The sequence below is a fragment of the Cyberlindnera jadinii genome, assembly GCF_001661405.1.
Source record: "Cyberlindnera jadinii NRRL Y-1542 unplaced genomic scaffold CYBJAscaffold_23, whole genome shotgun sequence".
Classification (NCBI taxonomy): Eukaryota; Fungi; Ascomycota; class Saccharomycetes; order Phaffomycetales; family Wickerhamomycetaceae; genus Williopsis; species Williopsis jadinii.
Window position 1 is genome coordinate 75784 of NW_017963674.1, and position 22595 is coordinate 98378.

General features: G+C 44.0%; 9 protein-coding genes across 9 annotated transcripts; 4 read left to right on the forward strand and 5 right to left on the reverse strand.

Annotated features, from left to right (window-relative positions):
- Nucleotides 1-8: 8 nt before the first annotated feature.
- CYBJADRAFT_187117 (uncharacterized protein) lies at nucleotides 9-2152 on the forward strand (the record flags this gene model as incomplete). Its single annotated transcript, XM_020217246.1, has 1 exon — nucleotides 9-2152. A coding segment is annotated over one exon (1740 nt), but the record flags the coding sequence as incomplete, so codon positions are not given.
- A 2250-nt stretch (nucleotides 2153-4402) lies between these two features.
- Nucleotides 4403-5340, forward strand: MRPL10 (mitochondrial 54S ribosomal protein uL15m). The gene has a single exon (XM_020215935.1). The coding sequence runs from the start codon at nucleotides 4452-4454 to the stop codon at nucleotides 5295-5297; it is 846 nt and encodes a 281-aa protein (XP_020067987.1). The 5' UTR covers nucleotides 4403-4451; the 3' UTR covers nucleotides 5298-5340.
- A 352-nt stretch (nucleotides 5341-5692) lies between these two features.
- On the forward strand, nucleotides 5693-8646 carry CYBJADRAFT_169802 (Pkinase-domain-containing protein; the record flags this gene model as incomplete). The annotated part of the gene is made up of 1 exon (XM_020215936.1): nucleotides 5693-8646. A coding segment is annotated over exon 1 (2415 nt), but the record flags the coding sequence as incomplete, so codon positions are not given.
- Nucleotides 8647-8654: 8 nt separating this feature from the next.
- CYBJADRAFT_155957 (NADH dehydrogenase [ubiquinone] 1 alpha subcomplex subunit 1) lies at nucleotides 8655-9101 on the reverse strand (the record flags this gene model as incomplete). Its single annotated transcript, XM_020213458.1, has 1 exon — nucleotides 8655-9101. The coding sequence occupies one exon, from the start codon at nucleotides 9099-9101 to the stop codon at nucleotides 8835-8837; it is 267 nt and encodes an 88-aa protein (XP_020067989.1). The 3' UTR covers nucleotides 8655-8834.
- Nucleotides 9102-9407: 306 nt separating this feature from the next.
- On the reverse strand, nucleotides 9408-10924 carry STM1 (Stm1p; the record flags this gene model as incomplete). The annotated part of the gene is made up of 3 exons (XM_020217439.1): nucleotides 9408-10482; nucleotides 10633-10662; nucleotides 10919-10924. The coding sequence occupies 3 exons, from the start codon at nucleotides 10922-10924 to the stop codon at nucleotides 9679-9681; spliced, it is 840 nt and encodes a 279-aa protein (XP_020067990.1). The 3' UTR covers nucleotides 9408-9678.
- SEC7 (Arf family guanine nucleotide exchange factor SEC7) lies at nucleotides 10918-16871 on the reverse strand. Its single transcript, XM_020215937.1, has one exon. It carries the CDS (start codon nucleotides 16771-16773, stop codon nucleotides 11326-11328), a length of 5448 nt encoding a protein of 1815 aa, XP_020067991.1. The 5' UTR covers nucleotides 16774-16871; the 3' UTR covers nucleotides 10918-11325.
- A 258-nt stretch (nucleotides 16872-17129) lies between these two features.
- CYBJADRAFT_132487 (MFS general substrate transporter) lies at nucleotides 17130-18686 on the reverse strand (the record flags this gene model as incomplete). Its single annotated transcript, XM_020213057.1, has 1 exon — nucleotides 17130-18686. The coding sequence occupies one exon, from the start codon at nucleotides 18684-18686 to the stop codon at nucleotides 17130-17132; it is 1557 nt and encodes a 518-aa protein (XP_020067992.1).
- A 119-nt stretch (nucleotides 18687-18805) lies between these two features.
- PCD1 (8-oxo-dGTP diphosphatase) lies at nucleotides 18806-20305 on the reverse strand. Its single transcript, XM_020215938.1, has one exon. The coding sequence runs from the start codon at nucleotides 20076-20078 to the stop codon at nucleotides 19158-19160; it is 921 nt and encodes a 306-aa protein (XP_020067993.1). The 5' UTR covers nucleotides 20079-20305; the 3' UTR covers nucleotides 18806-19157.
- A 604-nt stretch (nucleotides 20306-20909) lies between these two features.
- On the forward strand, nucleotides 20910-22469 carry STB3 (Stb3p). Its single transcript, XM_020215939.1, has one exon. It carries the CDS (start codon nucleotides 21205-21207, stop codon nucleotides 22405-22407), a length of 1203 nt encoding a protein of 400 aa, XP_020067994.1. The 5' UTR covers nucleotides 20910-21204; the 3' UTR covers nucleotides 22408-22469.
- The last annotated feature ends 126 nt before the right edge of the window (nucleotides 22470-22595 follow it).

The window sequence follows — 22595 nt, forward strand, 5'->3', positions numbered from 1 at the left end:
CTGAAGAGACGTCAGAAGAGACCTCAGAAGAGACCTCAGAAGAGACCTCAGAAGAGACCTCAGAAGAGATCTCAGAAGAGACCTCAGAAGAGACATCTGAGGAGACATCTGAAGAGACCTCAGAAGAGACCTCAGAAGAGACGTCAGAAGAGATCTCAGAAGAGACGTCAGAAGAGACGTCAGAAGAGACCTCAGAAGAGACCTCAGAAGAGACCTCAGAAGAGACCTCAGAAGAGACCTCAGAAGAGACCTCAGAAGAGACCTCAGAAGAGACGTCAGAAGAATCATCAGAAGAATCATCAGAAGAATCATCAGAAGAATCATCTGAAGGATCCTCTGCTGAATCCTCTGAGGAATCCTCTGCTGAATCCTCTGCTGAATCCTCTGAAGAATCCTCTGAAGAATCCTCTGAAGAATCCTCTGAAGAATCCTCTGAAGAGTCCTCTGAAGAGTCCTCCGAGCCTTCCACTGAAACCACTTCAGAATCCCCAGACATTACGCTAACCTCGTCTACAGAAACCACCACTGTTACTGCGGACAGCACTACACTTGTCACCATCACAAGCTGTGAGGATAACAAGTGCCATGAAACCGAGGCTCCAACTGGTGTCACTATCGTCACCGAAACCATTTCCGGTGTCGTTACTTCTTACACCACGTACTGCCCATTGACTTACCTCACCACCAAGACTTACACTGAGAAGATCGTTTGTGTTACCGTCCCATGTGAGGTTTGTGAAGAGGGTGCCACTACCATCACCAAGACCATCGTATGTGAGGATGAGTGTTACGATGTTATTGTCACTCAGACAAAGACCATTGTTACTGCTACTGGTGGCTCAGTCATCACTACTGGTATTGCTAAGACGTACGGTACTGGTGCCGAGGCCACTGTTACAACTGTGACTGTTGTTAGCACTGTTGGTGGTTCACCTCTGACCACTGTTGCCGTTGAAAGCTACGGTGTTGCTGTTGACGAGGTTGTTATCACCAAGTCCGAGACTGCTGAGGTTGTTGTCGGTGGTAGTACTACTTACTCAGTTTCCGAGGTTGTCGAGACCACTAAGGTCACTAACACCGTCACTTTCGAGGCTGCTTCTTCCACTGAATCTGGATCTTCTGGTTCCTCTGGTGAAGCTGGATCATCAGGTTCCTCAGGCGAATCTGGATCATCGGGTTCCTCTGGTGAAGCTGGAACCTCTGGCGAATCTGGATCATCTGGAACCTCTGGCGAATCTGGTGAATCTGGAACCTCTGGCGAATCTGGATCATCGGGTTCCTCTGGTGAAGCTGGAACCTCTGGCGAATCTGGTGAATCTGGAACCTCTGGCCAATCTGGATCATCGGGTTCCTCTGGTGAAGCTGGAACCTCTGGCGAATCTGGTGAACCTGGAACCTCTGGCGAATCTGGTGAACCTGGAACCTCTGGCGAATCTGGTTCCTCTGGAACCTCTGGCGAATCTGGTGAATCTGGAACCTCTGGCGAATCTGGATCATCGGGTTCCTCTGGTGAAGCTGGAACCTCTGGCGAATCTGGTGAATCTGGAACCTCTGGCGAATCTGGTTCCTCTGGCGAATCTGGATCATCGGGTTCCTCTGGTTCCTCTGGTTCCTCTGGTTCCTCTAGTGAAGCTGGTTCCTCCGGCTCTTCCACCACCGCGGATATCTCTGCTTATGAAGGTGCAGCATCTAAGAAGTCGGTGATTTCAGCTCTTTCTGCCCTTATTTTCGCTGTTGCTTTGATTTGATTTCAGATCGCTTGCAACACGCTCTTTCACTTCGAATTGGATTCTTTTGTAACGCTTTTTGATTTCGAAATTTGTTCAAGTTTCCAGCGTATTTCCATTCCATTGGGGCTCATTATTTTATTTCTTCTCTATAGGTGGTCTTGAGTCCCAGGATCTGCGTTCCGATACATTGTTTTGTGTTGTTGTACCTATAATATATCTTTTACTTCTAAATCAAATGTATTTCAAAACACCATTGAGTTCCAGACGATAGAAGGCCATACTCATGAATCAAACATATGTGACTCAAAGACGTGGAACAGAGGTCGTCGGTCCATGTTTAACAGACTGTAAAATCCACAAGATCAACAAACATTGTACAGAGTTGAATGTATAACACCTAACCCATTTTAGAAGAGTACAATGTTCCTTGAAGAGGGTAATTAGTCAAGTGTGAGCACCACCGCTGTTGCCATGCACCACACATATTACACTTGTAGCTCAGAATATTAGATTAGAATGATACTTATAAAAATAATAACCCCCCCCCTTCAAATGTTCCCAAATTATACCACAATGTAGCTCTTATCCAAATTAAGAGATATATAAAGTATGATCATGTTATCTTCAATATTTTCTGAGATTTAACCATTCATAGTTTGTATGGTATAATCAAGACAAACACATACATTTGCTTATATCTCAGCAACAAAACAAAAATTGGGAAAACTGGCGACGAAAATACAATAACAGATCTATATTATCATAAACACTAACTTTGAGCTTGATCGGATTAATGGCCCTTTTAACATATATCACAACGTGTTGCATTATATCTCTCTGGTTTTTCGTTGCCCCAGCAATCGTAAAAATGTTAGGATGATTTCAATTTTCGCTGCATTGTTTACATTTGGAATTCTTATCAGACACAAAATGACACAAAGCCAATACAGCTTTATACACAGAATTAAGAATATCACAGAAGAATGTCCAAGAACAAAAGATCAAGCAAGTACGGAAGAATGATCTGGTCACAACTAAAGAAACTCCAGAGAGCTCTCATTGGAACCTTCTAACGGCGTCCTGAACCTGAAGAGGAAACAGCAGCGACTAATCCAGAACCACAGCGGCAACTTGAGACGAATGAAGGTACGATACAACAAGCATACCCAATAATCATTGAGACAGACTAACTGAACGGTTATGAGAACAAGATTCGGAACCAAGAAACCTCCAAGTTCTGTTACGGAATGTCCATATAGAGATCACAGCCTTACCACAACAGCCGTTATTACCTGATAATGGAACTATGGCTGATAGAATAAGAGGTAGATGGAGAAATGCAGCACTGGTAACAGATAGAGCATTAGAAGAAATTAGATGACATGGTGTTTTTGATCATGATCCAGCTCTGAACACATCATTGAGGATGACACCAACGGTTTTAATGAGAATGATGATCCAGTTTATGAACAACAACAGTAGCGGAGACCACAGAGGCTACAGAACTCAGTATATAATCCATGTGGTCATGAATAATGTTGTAATTATTGTCATGCTCTCCCTATCGATACTGAATTACCATCTGGTTTTTGTGACAGGAGCAAAGTCTTACTCGGTGAGATATTCAAACCACATCCACAGTACTTAAAGGATATCTTATTGGAACTAATCACGTCCAAACATTCTCGAACAATCATTCCAATTCTTTCGCTATCATCCTTGGGCTCTAACCTTACTGGCGATTCGAGAGGTGGGACTTCTTCAATGGCTATCAACGGCCGTTTATTCCACAGAGTTGATGGTATGATAGCACAAGAAAATGGCCAAGAGATGTTGGAAGAAATTTATATACTAAATTCAGATTTGGCTACAAACCGTCACGTTGAATTGCTTAGAGGTGCTCTTCAAAATGATAAAGAATATAATAAACTTGAGGACCACATTAGCAAAATTAACGAATTTCTATCTCAAATAATCGTTATACACAGCTGTTATATACCGCTGGAGAAATTGTTCAACAGGAAATTACAGAGATGGGAATAACAAGAGGAGCATATCGTTGGATTTGCCAATATTGAACCAAGAGCATCAGCAAATTCAGAAGATCGTACTCCTCTATTACCAGAGGTTAAAGAGTTTGCCTTGGTGCGCGCAGAAGCAATAACAGCAGAACAGACTTCAACTTCAGTGTAAAGGAAAGATCCACAGGTGGCTCCACTCTTATCAATACTATGTCTAAGAGTGTTTTTTTATCTTTGAGATGTGTTGTTCTAATAACTGAAGGGTGAGCCAGATCTTTTCCATACCTAACGGGACTCAGATTAGTATCATTCTAACATATCCACCCCATACACACACTTGCGACTACATATACGAAATCTTTCACCACAGTTTTAGGAAAACTTATTTAAGCGTAGATTTCGTTAGTTTCCAAATCATCCTATCAACGAAGGGACCAGACATTAAAGTCAATACCCGACGGGCTGCGCAGCGCAAGTTGATCTCGAAGGGCCGAATCGCGCTCACCGTACCGAAGCACTATAGATCAACTTGTTACCTAATATATTACATAAGCCAGAATTAAGATTATGTAATCAAACGCCGAGAAAAAAATAGTACGCTTCGTCCAATCACCGGCAAATAAAAGTTTTACTCGAAATATATAAAGAACATACAACATACTTCGTCAAGAGAGTGTGTAGTTGAGGAGTTTTTTCAGCAATGTTTGCGATTAAGTCATTTGTGAGCCCATCTTCTTCGAAATCATGGAGTGTGCAATCCCGCTGTTTATCACTTTTGTCCAACTTGAAACCTTCCAACAACTCTACTAGAAATCACAAGAGAGTTGGTCGTGGTCCGTCATCAGGTTATGGTAAGACCTCTGGACGTGGTCAAAAGGGACAGAAGGCTCGTGGAACTGTGAAGCCATGGTTTGAAGGTGGTCAGACTCCAATCACCAAACTTTTCCCTAAGATTGGATTCAAGAGGGTCAATGCTCCAGAACTTGCGGTGCTGAACTTGGAAAGAGTTATGAGATTCCACCGTGACGGTAGATTGGTGTTGAAGGAGGGTGAAGTTTTGAACATGAGAAAGATGAAGCAGCTGGGATTAATCACCGGTACTCTGAGAGACGGTGTTAAAGTGCTTGCAAGCGGAAAGGAGAAGTTCAACTTGCCTCTCAGAATTGAAGCCACTAGAGCGTCCACCGAGGCAATCAGGACAATTGAAAGAGCTGGTGGGGAATTCACAGCGAGATATTTCACCAAACTTTCCTTAAAAGCCCACCTCTACCCTGAATATTTCTTCTTCAAGAGAGGATATATCCCATTGAGCGCCAGACCTACAAAGAAAAGAGACGTCCACTATTACAGCAGAGTGGACAAGAGAGGTTACTTGGTCAAGGAGAACCACCACTTGTACCAGGCCATCCAAAACGCTAAGACTTCAAAGCCGAAGAAGACAAATGTTACAACAGAAGGAATGGAAACCCTGGGCTCTACTGTAAATGACAGTGCATCTGGGTTCCAAACTTCAGGTGTAATGAAACTTTCGGACTTGAACTTGTAAATATTATATACCGTGTAAATAAACCAACGATTCTCCCTTGCCATCTGAACGTAGGTACTGAGTGGTTTCACGGTACAGTGTTTAAGCGATCTCCATTCTTCTCTATACAGAATATGCGATGTGCATTCTTGGTAGCGAAGATCGTGTGCTCCTGCCTAGAAACCGTAGATCGTTCCTTCTCCGCCCAGGGAAAGGATCTCCCGCCAGCCTAGCACGGAGGAACTCCCGCCCAAGCTGAAAGACCCCTCTGCCTAGAGCCCAAAAGGGAAAGTGTAAACAAACCTTTCACAGGGCGCAGAGCGAGAAAAACACAAAAACAAAACACAAAAAGCACAAAAACAGTACACAAAAAGTGCCCTGTTTTTTTCTTCTTTCTTCCTCTTTGAAATGTAAACAAACATTTAAACCAAACATTCCACTCTGGCGAAACAAAATAATCCCATCTGCTTCATTGGAGAATACTTCGTATAGTGCTATTATATCATCTCCAGTTAGACCGCTCTGTTTAGTGATCTGTTTTTCTCGTCGTTCTTTTCATTTTGTTGGCTTCATAGAGGTTGGCGGTTAATTTTGGAAGAACACCATAACAACAACTTGAACTACAACTTGATCAAGTCGTTGACAACTGGAAACCTCTCTTCACAGAAGCTCGAGTGTGGGCTCCCCTAAGTGTACTATCTGAGGCTCATCAGAACTTCTGTCTTCTCAATTAGGCTGTGATTTAAGCTTGGTACTGTCGTCAACACTGAATCGATCATTCCATGTCCACTGACACTACAAGACCTCGTCGTCAGAGCTTCCAACACAAGGCTCGGTCTAAGGAGGTGAGATTTGGATCTTATATTCTAGGCTCAACTTTAGGTGAAGGAGAGTTTGGTAAAGTTAAACTGTGTTGGAGGAAGGACGGGAAACAGCCATCACAAGTAGCCATCAAATTCATTCGCCGTGAGTCGATTCCAAGGGGCTCTGAAAGGGAATCGAAAGTACACAGAGAGATTAATGCATTGAAAAGATTGACACATCCAAACATCATTAGATTGGAAGAGGTGTTACAGAATGACAAGTACATCGGTATCGTACTGGAATACGCGTCGGGTGGTGAATTGTTCGACTACATCTTACAACACAGATATTTAAAGGACTCACTAGCGTGTAGATTGTTTGCACAGTTGGTGAGCGGTGTTTATTATATGCACTCTAAAGGGATTGTGCATAGAGATTTGAAGCTGGAGAACTTGTTGTTGGATAAACATAAAAATATCGTCATCACAGATTTTGGGTTTGTCAACTCGTTCACTTCAGAATCTGAACTGATGAAAACATCATGCGGCTCTCCATGCTATGCTGCGCCCGAATTGGTGATATCTAATGAACCGTATGAGGCGAGAAAAGTTGATATTTGGTCCTGTGGAGTAATTTTATATGCAATGCTTGCTGGATATTTACCGTTTGATGATGATCCGCAAAACCCAGATGGCGATAACATTGCAAGATTGTACCAATACATCACAACAACTCCATTGACATTTCCAGAGTACGTGGAACCAATGCCCAGGGACTTGCTAAGAAGAATATTAGTTTCTAATCCGAAAAAAAGACTGAACTTGAAAGAGATTCGAAGTCATTCTTGGTTGGTTTCACATGCACCATTCTTATCAGTGACACCAGCTGAGTGGGATGAGAACATCAGAACTGCCAATAAGGTAGAGTCTATGGCCTTCGCACAACAACGTTTTAAGGACAAGTCTACATCGAAAAACGATTATAGAAGATACTCTCTTATTGAAAGCGTCCCATCTCTTCATTCCCATAATAGCAACAGTGGAACTAACCAACAGATGTTATATTCGAACCCATTACCCCCGCAAACGTCCTCAAGTCATGCAATGGCTATACCGTCTTCTGCTTCGTCAACATCTATTCAAGAACAGCTGAAGATTGGGACTCCGAAAGGTCATACAAGAACTAATTCAGTACAGTCATATACATCTGCGTCGTTGGCATTGCAGGCAGTTGTCGATGCAGATGAGATAAGAAACCACTCTTCATCTCCGCCATTACCGTCCTCTTCTTCAGCATACGGATTGGACAGCTTTGTGCGTCATAATAGCGATACAAAGATCAAAGGTAATATTCCAAGGTCAACGACACATACAGGTATAGCAAATTTGTCCAACTTTTCTAGGGAACAACAACAGGGAATTTCTACCATTGAAGAATCCCCAGCAAAGACTGGGAAACATGTACAAGGTTCAGATGTACACACAGATTTCATCGTACCAAAGATACCAATGAATTCGAATAACTATCATCAAGCCATTGGTACACAGAAGCTACCAGGTCCAAAAGGAGGCAGAAGACCAAGACCAACTTCGTATCATCCAGGTTACTATTCCACTGGGATGTCACAAGATCAACCCGATTACCGAAACTCTACACAAATGGCTAACCAAGTTTCCACAACTCAATTTGGAAGATCCGAATCCACGAATTCTGTGGCATCATTGGCAAATCAAAAGATATCTGCTCCGTCTGTTGAATTGGTACAAGCTGAAGGTGACATTACCAGTCCAAAATCTCCCCTGATGAGTGCAAAGACATTCAACGGGATTGAAACTTCAGAGAATCACGAGAATTTCTGTGTTGATGCTATAGAGAAATCACAGGCAGACTTATCATCTTCGTCAATATCTCAAAAGAAGCAGAATAGATATTCAGCCGTGATCGCTGCAGAAGTGTTGATGGAGAAACTGTTCAATACAGGTGATATTCATACTGCCAATGATGGTGATCTATCCAAATTGGATTCACACATATCTAATGGGACCAAGTCCAATATCTCTACAACTACCAAGGATACATCTGTTACTGGGTCCCCTGATACCGAGAACCAGCAACTGAGCAGGCCTCCCGCAAAGACCAACTCCAACAGTAGAAACAAAAGATTTTCCTTTTTGGGATTTTACTCTGCACAACCGGATTCCAGATCTTCCATCTCTGTTGATTCCTCTAATCAGAAAAGAACCAATAAAAAGAAAGTATTGGAGCCTTCCAACGGGGCAAACATCAACAATCCAAAGAATGAAGCTGCAATTCAATACACTAGTTTTGAACAGAGGAAGGAACCTTCAACTGCTAGGAAAGTTATGGATTTTTTCAAAAGAAGAAGCTTACGGATGTGATACCATTGTTTATGTTTTGGTGCGTGATGATGAACAACATTGTTTTATTTGGATTTTCTGTTTCCTTTTTATAATGATTTTACACAACTATGTCATAATGTTTTGTTTTTTTTTATATCTTTCTCTTTCCATTTTTAAATCTAATTGATGAAATAATATTGTTTATAACCAACAACTTTGTAATATGTGTATACATTTCATATCAATTAATTGATTTATAAATAAATAGATAAAGAAAAAAAGAGATAAATAAATAAGGATAGAATTTTTAATCTTTGGAATAAATAAGTGTCCAGCCATTATTGGGATATTGGAAGGACAGGACCAAAAGGAAAAGACAAACAACAGCAGCATTTTAATCCTTCCACCAACTGGTCTTCTCCAGCTTCCAGATACCGTTGGTCTTGAATGCCTGTGGAGCAACTGCTTCATCACTCTGCGCTCTGAATTTACCAGTCAATCTGAAGTCACGTTCAATGAGTTGTTTTTCAAACTGATCCAAGTTATAGCGAACCCTCTTGTTATCGTTGGTCAGGTATCGTGAGACAGACACATAAGAACCACCTGCGGTCAAGAAAGTCAAGATAATGCCCCATGGCAGCAAACCCTCGAATGGAATCATCTCTTGGTCTACTTCGATTACGTCGTTGTTACTCTGAGATGTGTATTTCAAAGGGGAGGAAGTGCGTGGTTTGAAAGGGGATTTTACTGTTTTTTTTCCCTCCCCCCTACGCTCCAAATTTCCTCCGGTGTTGTCGATGGAGACAAGATCCGAGGGCACAGTGAAAGTTTTACGAGGGTGTGGCTATACCAATATTGAGTGTGAAAGGTCTACGTGCTCCGACCAAATATCAACAATAAGATACAGAAGACCGGGAAATTCCGGGGCATACAGTTATTGTCTTACGCGGATTTTCCCACCATGAAGATCCATTTCATTGGTGATATCTACGCTATTACCAGATAGAAAAGTTACAACGGTACAGTTCACACATTCAATCGTACAAAATAGGTCCCTTTTCCATATTTTTTTTTAAGAAGAACTATACATATATTCTTTTTGTAGATTGGTGAAAAAAAGATATACATAGAATGATGATGATCGGACCGGCAGTTGGATATCTTTTTTCAAGTAGATATAATACCCAGGTCAAGAGACAACGGGGGAGCCTTTACTCGCCTCTCTCTATCAATGACGTTTAAGCCAAAGATGGGAAGTTTTCCTCGGTCAAGCTTGGACCAGTAGCGTGGGAAGCCTTTGGAGCTCTTGGGGTTCTAGCAGCGTTGTTCTTACCACCACGGGAGCCTCTGGCGTTACCACGAGAGGAGCCACGGCCACCACGGCCACCACGGAAGGAGGACTCGTGTTGAGCTGGAGCCTCATCGGCAAAGGTTGCAGAGAAGTCCAAGTATTGCTTAGTCTTGAGGGTCTTAGACTTCTCCTTCTTGGACTTGGTCTGTGGGATGAACTCCTCTTCGACCTTGACGATCACAGCAGCCTCATCGACAGCCTCAACCTTTCTGGCCTCACGTTGAGAGGAGGTGTTTGAAGCCTCAAGCTCCTTGAAGTAGTCCTCAAGGGACTTCTTAGCAACCTTCTCCTCCTTCAACTCATCTTGGGCATCCTCAGCACCTTCAACCTCAGCCTCGAGCTCACCTTCAGCATCGGCAGTCCAGCCAGCTTGCTTGACCTTCTTGTCAGAGTCGGTCTTACCGGATCTGGAGTGACGGTCAAACTTGGACTTGTTGTTGGACTTGGCGCCCTTGGCCTTTGACTCATCAACAGATCTGGACTTGTTGGCAGATCTACCAGCGTTCTTGTCCTTGAAAGCAGCATCGTTACCGGTTGGTTGTGGACGGTTCTTTCTGGCCTTGTCCTTGTTGGCAGATGGTGGTGGAACATCAGCCTTCTTGGAGGAGGTGTTCTTCTTGACAATCTCTCTTGGGACGGAGTTAACCTCGTTCACGTCCTCAACGTCATTGCCCAAAAGGTCAAATGGGTTCTGTAGAGTTGTTAGTACACGAACGCTTACTGTATAACTCGGAGTTGGGCAACAAACATCGGAGGGGGGGAGGCAAGCAATCTTGTGAGGGTATATACGCGCACCACTGTCTTGTGACTAATGAGCTTTTCTCTTCCCACAGTAACGTACATCTGCCAGGATCAACAAGACGTTGAAATTCTGTTCGTTGTAGAAAACACACGCAGAGGTTACAGCCAATCTTTTAAAACCTCGGCGGGACACCATGATTATCACCACTTCATACAAATTAGCGTGTTTTAACCTCAAATACAGACAGACAGACAGACAGACAGACAGACAGACAGACAGACAGACAGACACAGGGAAAAAAAGCCACAGTACAGTTACACCACGAAGAGTCACTTTCAAAACCATGCGATACTCCCAGACACCAAATTCTTCACTATCAACTTACGCTCATCTTGTATTGGGGGGAAAGATATATAGGTGAATACTAAGTCAGAGAGAACTTATAGAGAAGAGAGAAAAGGCCTTGAGATTTCGTTGAACTTTCCACTTTTTTTTTCAGCGTCGGCGTCGAAAAATTTCAACTTCCGCTTCGAGTAAATCTCAGCATGCAACCTCTGTAGGAACTTCGCCGTCCAGCGTAAATATCAGCACGCTGAAAAAAGAAGATCTTCGCGAATTTTAGTTGTTGCTGTGGTTGCTTTTAAACTCTAAACAGCGTTATGAACCCCGTCGTCTGTTTGCAGGATTTATTATGATGTCTTTTTGGTAGCTTCAACACTTTCTTCAATGATAATAATGGTGATTGATATATATATACTGGAAAGAAAAGAAGAGAGAGGGACTAGGAGACAATCATCTCTCTTCGTTAATGTACACGTCGCCAACGCGGCCGAAGAAGGCCTTCAACGCTGTTCTCAGCTCTGTAGGAACGCTCTTGTCCAAGATGTTCAACATCAAGTCGTAAACGTGTGGACAGTTCCTTATAAAGTCCTTCTCCTCCAATTCACAATACCCTTGGAGGATTTCAACAACGACTGGTCTCCATGTGGCCACGTTTCTCTGCTGCTTGTTATCATCGAGCTGTGTGTATCTCTCAATAATGGAGACGCACATGGGGATTAGGCTTGCGCTTATGCCATCCTTTTGCTTCTGTGAAATCTTCCCTGCATCGCTGTACACTTTAAAGGTGACACCGATGTACACCGCAGCTGAAGAGGATTCCTGTTTTAGGAGATTTGGCAATCTATCAATAACACCGGACTTCCACAATCTCACTCTAAGGTTGTAATCGTCGTTGAACTTTCTCGAGAATCTGAACGATCTCTCCAAGAGACTCGTAAGTCTCATCAAATTATTGTACGGAACCAAGTCATAAAATTGCTCATCTTCGAATAGTTCGCTAACAGTCTCAATCATTAAAAGTTGCAAGATACACTTGATAACGATCGAATTCTTGGTCCTTGATTTGGAACGCAACTCGCCAGAACCCTTGGCCTTCAAAACATTCCCGTTAGACTGTCCGTTGGACAATGTGCTACCAACATCAACACTCTCCGACTCGTTGAGGGCAACGCTAGATGGGGACTCTGCTATAGAACTCTCAGCTCTTAAGGGATCGGCGTCGAACAATTCATTAACAGTGGTCAACTCAAATAGTTTCTCAAACGCATCGGTAACTTTATCCCAATGGTCTTGGGTGAACTTGTCCATGTTTTGAGTAATTAACTGTTGGAAACATGATCTTCCAATTCTGGCTATGGTGTCGTTCTCTTGGCATATACAAGAGATCAATAAACCAAGGTACCCATCCAACATTCTACTCAGAGTATCAAAGTAATGGGTGAATAGAGCAACCATGTTTCTCAAAGCCTGGATCAGAGTAGTTGATAACCAAACAGACATGTCATCGTGGCTGTTGAATTGGTTAATCTCCCAATGTTTCGAAAGAACTCCAAAGATTGGGAACAAAAGTTCAACACAGATCTTATCCCAAAACTCTGGACTGAACCTGTTTCCAAACTGCACCAAGATATCAAACATGTAGTTCAATGCCCTAGATCTGATTTCCAAATCCTCCGAGGTCATAATAACATCATTAAGACTTGAGAGTCCTGGATACCACAGATCCTTGAATAGATCCTTGTGATGCTTTAGAATAGGATCATCAGGCTGGGAATCCAGGGTAAGCTCTGCAACTCTAATGATTATCTTCTTCGTTCTGTTCAAACTCTGCAGTCCAACTTTCTGGAACTTGGAGTTCTTTGCAATTGTAGCTAAAACACCAACAAGTTCACCAAAAGTCTCCTCCTGTAATAAAACAGTCTCAGCATGGTCTCTGTAAACAGAATCGACAATCTCGTAGGTTTTACGAACAGAATTTTCATTGGTATCGTTCGCAGTATAATCTAAAGCAGTGAAAATAGTCTTCCAACCAGATTTGATCTTTGAACCCTTCAATTGGATCAAATTGCTCAAACAGTTTAAGATCATATCTGTCACCTCAAGGTCATTAGCGTGTTGTAGGATGTAGTTGAATGGCTTCAAGAAATCTTCTTGGAATTTAAAGCCCGCCAACTCTTCAATGTCCATGAAACGCATAGATAACTGTCTCAACGAATCCAACGCAAAGAAAATAACAGACAGGTTATGGTCTTTATCAATGATTTTCTTGAAAAATTCAGAAATGACATTCCAAATACTTGTGTACTCAACTCTGATTCTTCCCATATTATAGTGACAAACATCGATAACCTTTTGAAGTGAGAAAGTTCTTGGTGTAGTGCTGTCCGAGGAAGACTCAATCTCCTCGAAAGCAACTTCAGTAAGTGCTTTGATGAAATCCACGATTGCCGTACCGTTCAATGTTGAACTCTGAGTAAAAATCTTGTCAATGGCAATTGAAATTTCAGATGATGCCAATCTTAACCCGATTTCCGGATCCAAGCGTTGATCGTAGTGATCAATTTGTGCTTGTTCAATCGGCGTTGCTTTCTTACCTAGACCAAAGAAATAACCAGTGTTGTGACTTCTGACACTCTCTAATGAGGTTCTATGAACTCTAGCATTAGCAACATCAGGAACAACATCTGCTTGAATACCCTTAGCGATCAATTGTAATCTTTCGGTTTGCGACACAGTAGTCAAAATATCTCTCCACGAGCCCTTCATATGATTTCCAAACTGCTCACCACATTTCAAAAGTAACAGAATAACTTCAACGTTTTTGTTTTGCATTTCCTTGACATTGGTCAAGTTAGTGAACTGAACCAATGCACCAATGAATGAAGTTCTTGCATCTTCCAGATCAAATATAGAGGAGATGGAAATAGCCAATTTCAAACCTTCCAAACACGAGGCAACAGCGTCCTCATCATCCTCAGACTTCAATAAGCTTGTCAAAACTGCCAAGAAAGACATCCATAACGTATCAAAGATAGACTTAACATGCTCTATGTGGGAAGCAGAGTAGAAAACAGTCTTTCCAGAGCGTCCCAATGTCTTGAACAGTTTCTCTGTCTTATTGGAAATCTCTTTTGAGGCTTGTATATACGCTTCTCTGTTAACATCACGTCCACTAAATAGAGCAAATCCCTGCGGTTGAGCTGGAGCCAATTCACCAGACAACAATGCTGCATGTTGTTCCGACTGAAGTTTGATCTCATTTTTAGCAATCTCGTTGAAGATATCGGTCAAGAACTCATCTGGTAAGTTTTGTTCGTTGTCAATACCAGAGTTGTTCTTCAAGAAGTCTTCAACAGTCATTCTATTCTTAACATTTTTTGAATGCTGATCTGTGTTCAACATAATTACAGAGTAAGCCAAAACATAGGCGGTATCGGCATTTGCAAACACACCTGGGTTTCCTTCAACGTACCGTTCTGCAAATTTCAACATGTAACGATCAATCTTTTGTGCTTCACCTGGAAGTCTAAAAGCTTGGAGGAAACGTCTCATGGCATCCACAAACTTCAAATTGGTGAAATCCATCAATTCAACAAATGCATGCATGATGGCGATGTGTTCGTCGTCACCTTCACCCAAGTATTCACCAATAACCGACTTGTCCAATCCATGCTGGTTCAGCAAAAATTTAGCAATGACTTGGGGTTCTTTACTCTCAATAAAACCTTGCTTAATCAAATAATCGATACCTTTCTTTGCCTTGAAGTTAAACAATCTAATACCTTCTTGAAGAGCTGTTTTACGTTGCTTCAAATTCTCAAATTCCTGAGGGTCATCGATTTCATCAGTGGACAGAGTCAACTGTGGTAATGATCCAGAACCACCAGTGCTTGATCTTTTTCTGAAGTTAGATGCTGATGATGATCTCATTTCTGGGGCCAGACCCTTTTGTGCCCAAGAGTTCAATGATCTTAGAATACCCACAATACAATCCATCGAGGTAACCTTCAAAGCATACTCAACAGGGTAGGGTAGTGCGCTATCAGGGATGGAAATCTGGGTTGAAAGTTTGGAGATGGACAACATTGGCAATTGGGACAAGTTATACGTCGCGATTGGCTTTGTTGCATGCTCTTTGTACTCCGCCTTTTGCTTAGGTGTGACTTCAACACGGGTTAATGCAAGCTTGATAAGATAGTCAACCAGTCTTTCACAGATATTTGGCAGCGATGAGTCGCAATCATAGTTCAAATAGAATTCAATGAGAGCTCTTGGATCGTTACATAATCTTTGGACAACGACTAAGAAGTATCTCTTTTGATGAGATGTTGCAGTTTTTAGTTCCGCGATAGGGAAGTAAATTTCTGATAAAAACACAGGAATTTCACGTTTGAACTGATACCTCAAATTGGACATGATCAACCAAAAGATCTCCAAAGTGGTTTCAAAAACAGGAGAAATTGCCGAAGCTGCATTTCTAGAGATTGAAAGGCACAAGTATTGTCTAACAGCGTCGACGAATATAGTATCCTCCTTTGATGAAGGCGAGCGAATAACAACAGTAGTTGATAAAAAGACATCAATGTGTTCCTTAATGATTGAATGAATAATGTGCAAAGAAATCAATTTTGAACGAACTGCATGTGATCTCATATCCAATGAATCATTTTCCAAATTCTTTACAGAGAGTTTACACATAGCTCTAAAGATCAAGAATGCATCCTTAACAGCGAGCTCACTTTCGTCACCAATATCATTTGACTGATCCACTAAACGTTCATCTTCATCGTTCAAACTCTTTAAAGTTTCCAAATTCAAAGGTTCATCCTGTGTTGGTTCATTTGTAGATTGATCAACGTCTAAGGTGGATGGGCTCTTTGGTAGGGTCTTTGAGGTGAACTTTTCAACTTTTTCATAGACAAAATTCACAATCTGGGTTAGGGAAGCTTGTGCAACACCTTGGTTCATCGGTGATAAAGACAAGATAAAAATGTTATAGATCTGTCTCACTGCTTTAAGCAAGGTAGAGCCATGAGCCGGAAGGCTTTCGTTCAACACCGCTGCAACCAAAGCTCTAATCACTTGGATTTCAATCTGTTCACTGGAGCCTTCACCTTGGAAGGCAGCTGCAATCGTGTCCACAGCGGCATCAACGAGGTTAACCCTTGGAGGAGGTGTGATGTTTGACTGTTGTGGGATATCTGAATCATCAACCAACGCAGTGATACTCTTTGAAGGTGGCACCTGGATCTGTTCAAAGAGTTGGAAGGTGAAAACTTTTGAAAGACAATCCAACGCAATAACGACAATGTCCTGGTGCTTAGTTTCGATTGCAGTACGCAACGTCTCGAAAACAAGCGTGGAATCGAATCCGGATTGCAACTTCTCCAATGTCTTCTTGGAAGAGTTCAGCAGAATTGTGTTTTTCTTACTATCCTTGTGATCTGCAATGAGAGTGATTGCGCTCTTGACAAACGCCAAGTGTGAAGCATTACGGGACCCAACCGAAGATAAAGAGGCATTTGAAGTTGTTCTTAAGTGTTGGCGCTCCGGCGAAACCACAATCTTTGGCAGAGGCGTTGGCAGGTCGCTGTTCTGCTCAGCGTCCGCAACGTCCTCCTGGTCGTCTTCTTGAACATCCGCCTCTTGAACATCCTCCCCACCAGGGGCATTCCCAGCTTCAACAACCGGCGGCTCCTCACCGCCACCGTCACCTTCAGCGACAGACACACCATCAGCACCACCAGCCGCCGCCTCTCCATCCCCAGCAGACCCATTCAACCTTGGCGACCTCTGTCCTCCGCTGAGCTCCTTCCCACCAACAGAGGAGTCTGCCGACGTCGGGCTGGTCTCGTTGGCATTGGGCGTCCCGTTCTCCTGTAAACTCTCCTGAGACATTGCAAGACGAAACGACAATTCAAGCACTCAAACAATGAACAAAGATTCTCCCTCCACAGTTAACCGCCGTGTGGTGTGCTTACTTTGTTTACTTTTTGTTTGTTGTTTTTGAAAGGGGAAAAAACACAAAACGAAAAGATCAACAAACTTGGGGTTTTTTCTTCACGAACCGTTCAGCTTTCGCTGGTTTTTTATCGGAGCGAGAACCCTTTGCTGAATTCCGACTTCTCATTGGGACCCGGTTTTACGGGAAAAGGGCTGTGTTTCAATGTTTACGGGCTTGATGCCACTGCTTTTACCGGTGTGAGACTACAGTTGTCGGGGAGAAACTAAGGCATTGTGATGTTATTGACGGTCTAAACCGAAACCTCCTTCGTTGTTTGCTTGAGGCTGTTCTTCAAGTCCGTGGAGGAGTCGTTGTCGGAGACGCTGTCGCTGTTGGTGTCAAGTCCGTTGAGAGCGGCGTCCATCTCATCTTCAATGGATGGCTTGCCTTGTAACTTTCTCTCACGCTCTTCCAGATAGCACGCGAGTATATAGACGATACCGAATACCCAGGCCATTGCTAAGCACACTGGGTATCCAACAGACCACGTTGGAGCTGCTCTTTTGCCGTAACTTGCGGCTGTTGGGTACAGTCCCAGGGGCGCCCATGTATAGACGAAGTAGGAGAGCGTCATGATGGAGCCCATGACGATGGCCTTGTGCTCAGGGTCGTCCCTCAGCACTCTGTTGACCGCGTTATAGATCAAAGGAGACGGCAGCGCAAAGATCCCTGTTTGCCAGAAGGCGTAGAGAACGGTGGCTTGCGAGACGTTGTATTTGATCATGATGCCGGCAAAGATTGTCTGCACAACAACAGCAACCACGGCGAATTTCCAGGGAGCATAGACAGAGAACAGTGCGCTTGAGACGTATATGGTGACGACTGATACGGCACTGCTGACGGTTGGGTATCTGTTGATTTGAAGAACAGAGAAGTTTCCCTCTGCTTTCATCCAAAGTGATAGGTATATCGTTGGATACAACGACAATAGCGCTGCAGTGAAGGCAATGACGTAGAGGTACACTTTCCAATCAGTGTATGCTCTTTTGAATGCCTTCAAGGTCAGCTTGCTTGCCTTTTCAATCCCGTTTCTTTCGTTTCTCTCCAAGACGAGGTCGTACTCGTCCTGTGATAAGAACCATGGCTTGCCGACTTCTGGGTTACCAGGCCAAAAGAAGAACCCGATAACACCAACGACAATCGTGATGGAGGCGTCGATGATGAAGAGCCATTTCCAGCCAGATCTTCCATGGACTCCGTTGAGATTGGAGTAGGCAGCAGCTTGTAGGTAACCACTGAACATGGTGCCTAGGGATGAAGAGAGGAAGAACACACCGGAACGCATGTACAACTCAACAGGCGCACCTTTATAGGATTTGGTACCATAGTACTTACCAAGGGTATAATGGAATCCAGTGAAGAATGGAGCTTCGAAGACACCGACAAAGAATCTAATACAGTACAGCTGGCCAACGGTTTTGACCTCTGATTGACAGAACGTTAAGACTGCAAAGACAATCTCACAAGCTGGCAAGAAGAACCTGGTGTATTTAGAACTTGAAGTGGACAGTAGCAGCAAAGGCAGTTGAGCAGCGGTGTAGCCAGATAGATAGGTGATATTCAGCCAATTGAGCTCATTGCCGTATAGCTCCAAGTCTTCTTTCATACCAGAGACGTAAGCATTGTTGATGTTGATCTGATCAAGGTACTTACAAAAGAACGAGACACAGACATAGATCAAGAGCGTAACATCCAGCTTGAAGAGCAAGCGTTTCTCCTTTGACTCATATACACTTGGATACCAGTTGAACAACTGATAAAAGGCCTTTACAATCTTCTGAAAGTGCGTGAGCTTCTTGGTTGTCATTTTCGATGTAGGACTAAGCACCAAAGCACTTGTCTTATGATTCTACACGGAGCATGAGCATCCTTTTATACCTGGAGCTGCTACTACAGAACAAAGCCTACAATCTATTACTAATTGGAGTGTAAGGTATAGCTAGAAGATGAAGTTTAGGTGTGAGTAATGCAACCAAAAAAAAGTATTCATCAAATGTGCGTTTAATGTTGATGTCGGAAGCCACAGCTGTGAATCAAAACGCACAACGCCTTCACAATTCCCGCCAGTTGACGATGAGATGAAGCCACTACTTCCGCTTGATTCCCCCAAGAAGAAGGATGACTGTTGGTCTTGATCAACTGTGTAGATAATGGCACGAGTTGTGGCCATGGCTGAGATCCACAGGAATCCGAAGTTAGACGTTGAATTACCAAAGCTTGCGTTGAGGGCTTGAGACATATATAATATTGCAAAACAAGATCTAAATTAGCATGTAGTCTATAGCTTGAACTCTTCAGATATATGTTTAAAAACATGTTGAGGGATGATTTGATCGAATGCCTTATCACGCTCATTTACAATCATTCCTGATTCCCATGACGATCTCTTCCTTTGTAGCATCTGTCCGCCAAACTCAGTTAGCCCATAGATCAAATTCTCATTGCCAATGTAGTTCTTTGTGAGTTCATTGATGCTTATATTTGCCAAGTCGTAGAGGATCTGTGCGGTCAACCCCCACAGGTCTTTGATGCTTCTCTCAGTTTGCTCATGCTCGATCTCCTCATCGCTGCTCAAGTCTTGGATATTATCCAGCCAATGAATTTCATTTGGGTTCTCACTTGGATAGAAGTAGTGCTTAATTGGCCATCTCAGGTTCCCCCACTTGAAATGGTTTGTAGTCTTTCTAATGTATTCATGTTGAGCGTTTAGACCAATCAGGTCCAGTAGAGGAACTGAAAAGATGCTCGAGGTTTCACCGGGGTTCAGGATGAACTGGATGTCCGATATGGTCTCCTGAGGATGGTTGGTCTTGTGTAAGAAACAAACCACGGGCCGGACGCTGAGGAAAGTTCTCGATAGATAGCATGGCATCTCGTTCAGTTTCTCCAGAACAAACCCTCTCTTGTTCAGTTCCTCGTCGAACGGCAGCCCGATTTCCTCCATGGTTTCTCTCCTTGCAACGTCGTACCCACTCTCTTCAACATGGTCAGACTTGCCACCAGGTAACGAGACGTGTCCGGAGAAGTTATTCAGCTGCCTCGACCTCCTGGTCAACAGAACACGAACCTCTCCGTAGTTGCCAATGAAGAGCACAATCATCACCGCGGAGCGGCGTAAAGGAGGCCATATGGAATTCAGTGGATACACACGAGGACACACGTAGCTCCTAATGTTCGAGAGCAGCGCCTGGGAGTTCATCTCAGCGCCGAATGCTCACCCAAGGGTTCGTTGCCAGTACTAAGGTGAAGGATGAGTCTCAGGAAAGTGGATGACTAAGGTTGATCGAACAAAAACGGGACTCAAGGACAAAAAAGGAAGTCCAGTGTTCTGTGGGACTACTACAAGGGTCTAGCAATACAGTGCTGAAGATATTGCAATGATGGCCCCGTAAAGCCCCACCAGACGCAGTGTGGAGGACTCTACTCAGTGGCTACGACCGTCTAGACAGAACCTCATGCCTAAAACTCATTAGGATGTAGATATAGATATAGCTCTAGATATAGATATATGTTTAACTATGGAGAGAAAGGACTAGTCTCCTGGCCCTGGAACCGCGTTTCACCCGGCAAGCGGAGACAGCGCCCACGCGCGCTGCCCCGGACTGGTTGAAGCACAATTGTGCGTGCCAGGGAGATGACCGTGCCTTCTCAACAGGACACCGGGTACTGCTCCCTGTACCAGCGTACAGAGGTGCACGTAGCCAGCACACGACGATAAGCACAGTCGTTCTACTGCACAGAGCAACGGTCTCAGAAGAACGCGTAGTTTCACGAAATGGGCGTAGACAGAGCTCCCAAGTCCCGGAGTCCCCAGCCTCCATCGCACAAATGAGGTTGTTGCATATAGTGGTTGGGGCAACTCCCTGATAAGAGAACGTTCGCTACACCACACAACTGACCAGCCAATTGGCACTGGTGTGACCTGTGCCATAGCGTTGCAAAGCCCTGAGCACACCCTTGGACGTGGCATATGAGCCCACCACAAGTGCTTGTCTCCTCAGTGCAGCGTACAGGCCTGCGGGAGAAGCCCACTGGAGAAGTCCACTGGCAAAACACCAAGCTCTCTGATTGTCCTAGTCCCGTTCCTAGTCCCCATTCCTAGTCCTGGCCCCGCGGCTCGAGGGACTAGCAAAACCAGCGCAAAACGGGAGATAAGCGGGATTGTGTCTTGAAATTATAATCCCCTTTGTTCTCGGGGCGATTTTAGAACGTCAACAACAACAACAACAACAGCAACAACAGCAACGGATAACAGGGACTTTCCCATTGAGAAACTCACCAATACTCGAGCCATTCGCCACAGAGAGCAGGTCCTCAATAAGCAAATGTCACAGCTATCGCCAAAGACTTCGCCTGATTCGCTAGGCCCAACGTCCCCGTTCTCGACCTCGACCGAGAACGTGTCATCCTCCTCCGTGTCCCGCCAGGGCTCGACGACGACGTCGCCAGCCCTCATCACACAGGCCACGTATAAGAAGCCTACGCAGAAGCACGTCACCGAGCTCTCGACGTCCAGTGCGGAGGGTATTGCCGTGGCCAACCAGGTCACGCCGGAGAGGTTGGCACGGTTGCTGATGGTTACCGGGCCTCTCGCCATTCGTCACATCACGTCCAACCTAAGTAATCAGATCCTGGGCTTTGATAAGCTCTCGCTGTCAAAGCAGAGACGGTTGATCATGAGCTGTTTGAACCAAGGGTTTGAGTCTGAGTCCATCATCTTTGAGAAGATTGGCTGGGGACAGTGGAGAGCCAAGCAGGTTGCGCCCGAGAGCTTTGTGAAAGAGCGCAACGCTGTTAGAATTGCAAACGCCAAAGTCAAAGAGAACGACACTGGCGTGGCGGGTCCATCCATCTCAGCAGCAGCGAGTGCGAGAAGGGAATCCATCACTAAGAACAAGTACGAGTTGGACAGCCATAATAAGCTACTCAACACGCGTAAGAGAAGAGTTGGGCTACAGCAACATCACCAGCAGCAGCAACAGGGTTCTATGGATGACTACGCGATTGCGTCGGACGACGACGATGACGACCTCAGCGACTATCGCTCACACGACGACGACGATGAGAACGTCTTCAAATTTGACGATGACGAGATTCCACCTCTGAAGTTGAACCCAAGGTTGGTTTCACCACCAACGGGCCAACAGTCACGCAAGTCCTCTGTTTCAAGGGTGCAGAAACCGAAGTTCAAACCTCACAGATCAAATTCCCAGACACCAACTTCGCCAGAGCTCTTGTACTATCAGCCTTCTTCAACTACAAGTGTTATTAACGTTTCAGGACACCCAGGACATCGTAAGAGTGCCACGCTGAGAACAAGAAGACACAGCTCGATACGGTCAACGCTGTCGCAGAGTAACGGTCAAGGCGAGGAAGACGCCTTAGAGGACTCCGAAACAGATGAAGAGGATTGGGCAACCATTGGTGCTCTACAACTCTTGAAGCGTGAAAAGGGTAACATCCAATCACTGTTGAAACCTGAGGAACAAGACGCTGCATTTGCTCTCGTCAATTTGAGATCCGTATGACATATTCTCTTTATTATCAACTCCCTGTATAGTATAACTTTCAATGCATCAGTTATTCAACCAACGTAGCTGGTCAGATGTTTACAGCTTGCTCCGTGACACGATGTGGTGGAACTACTGTAGCACTACATGAAATAGTTAAAGACAAATTTACATCTCATTTAATGTAAAACCAATGAAGAATGCAT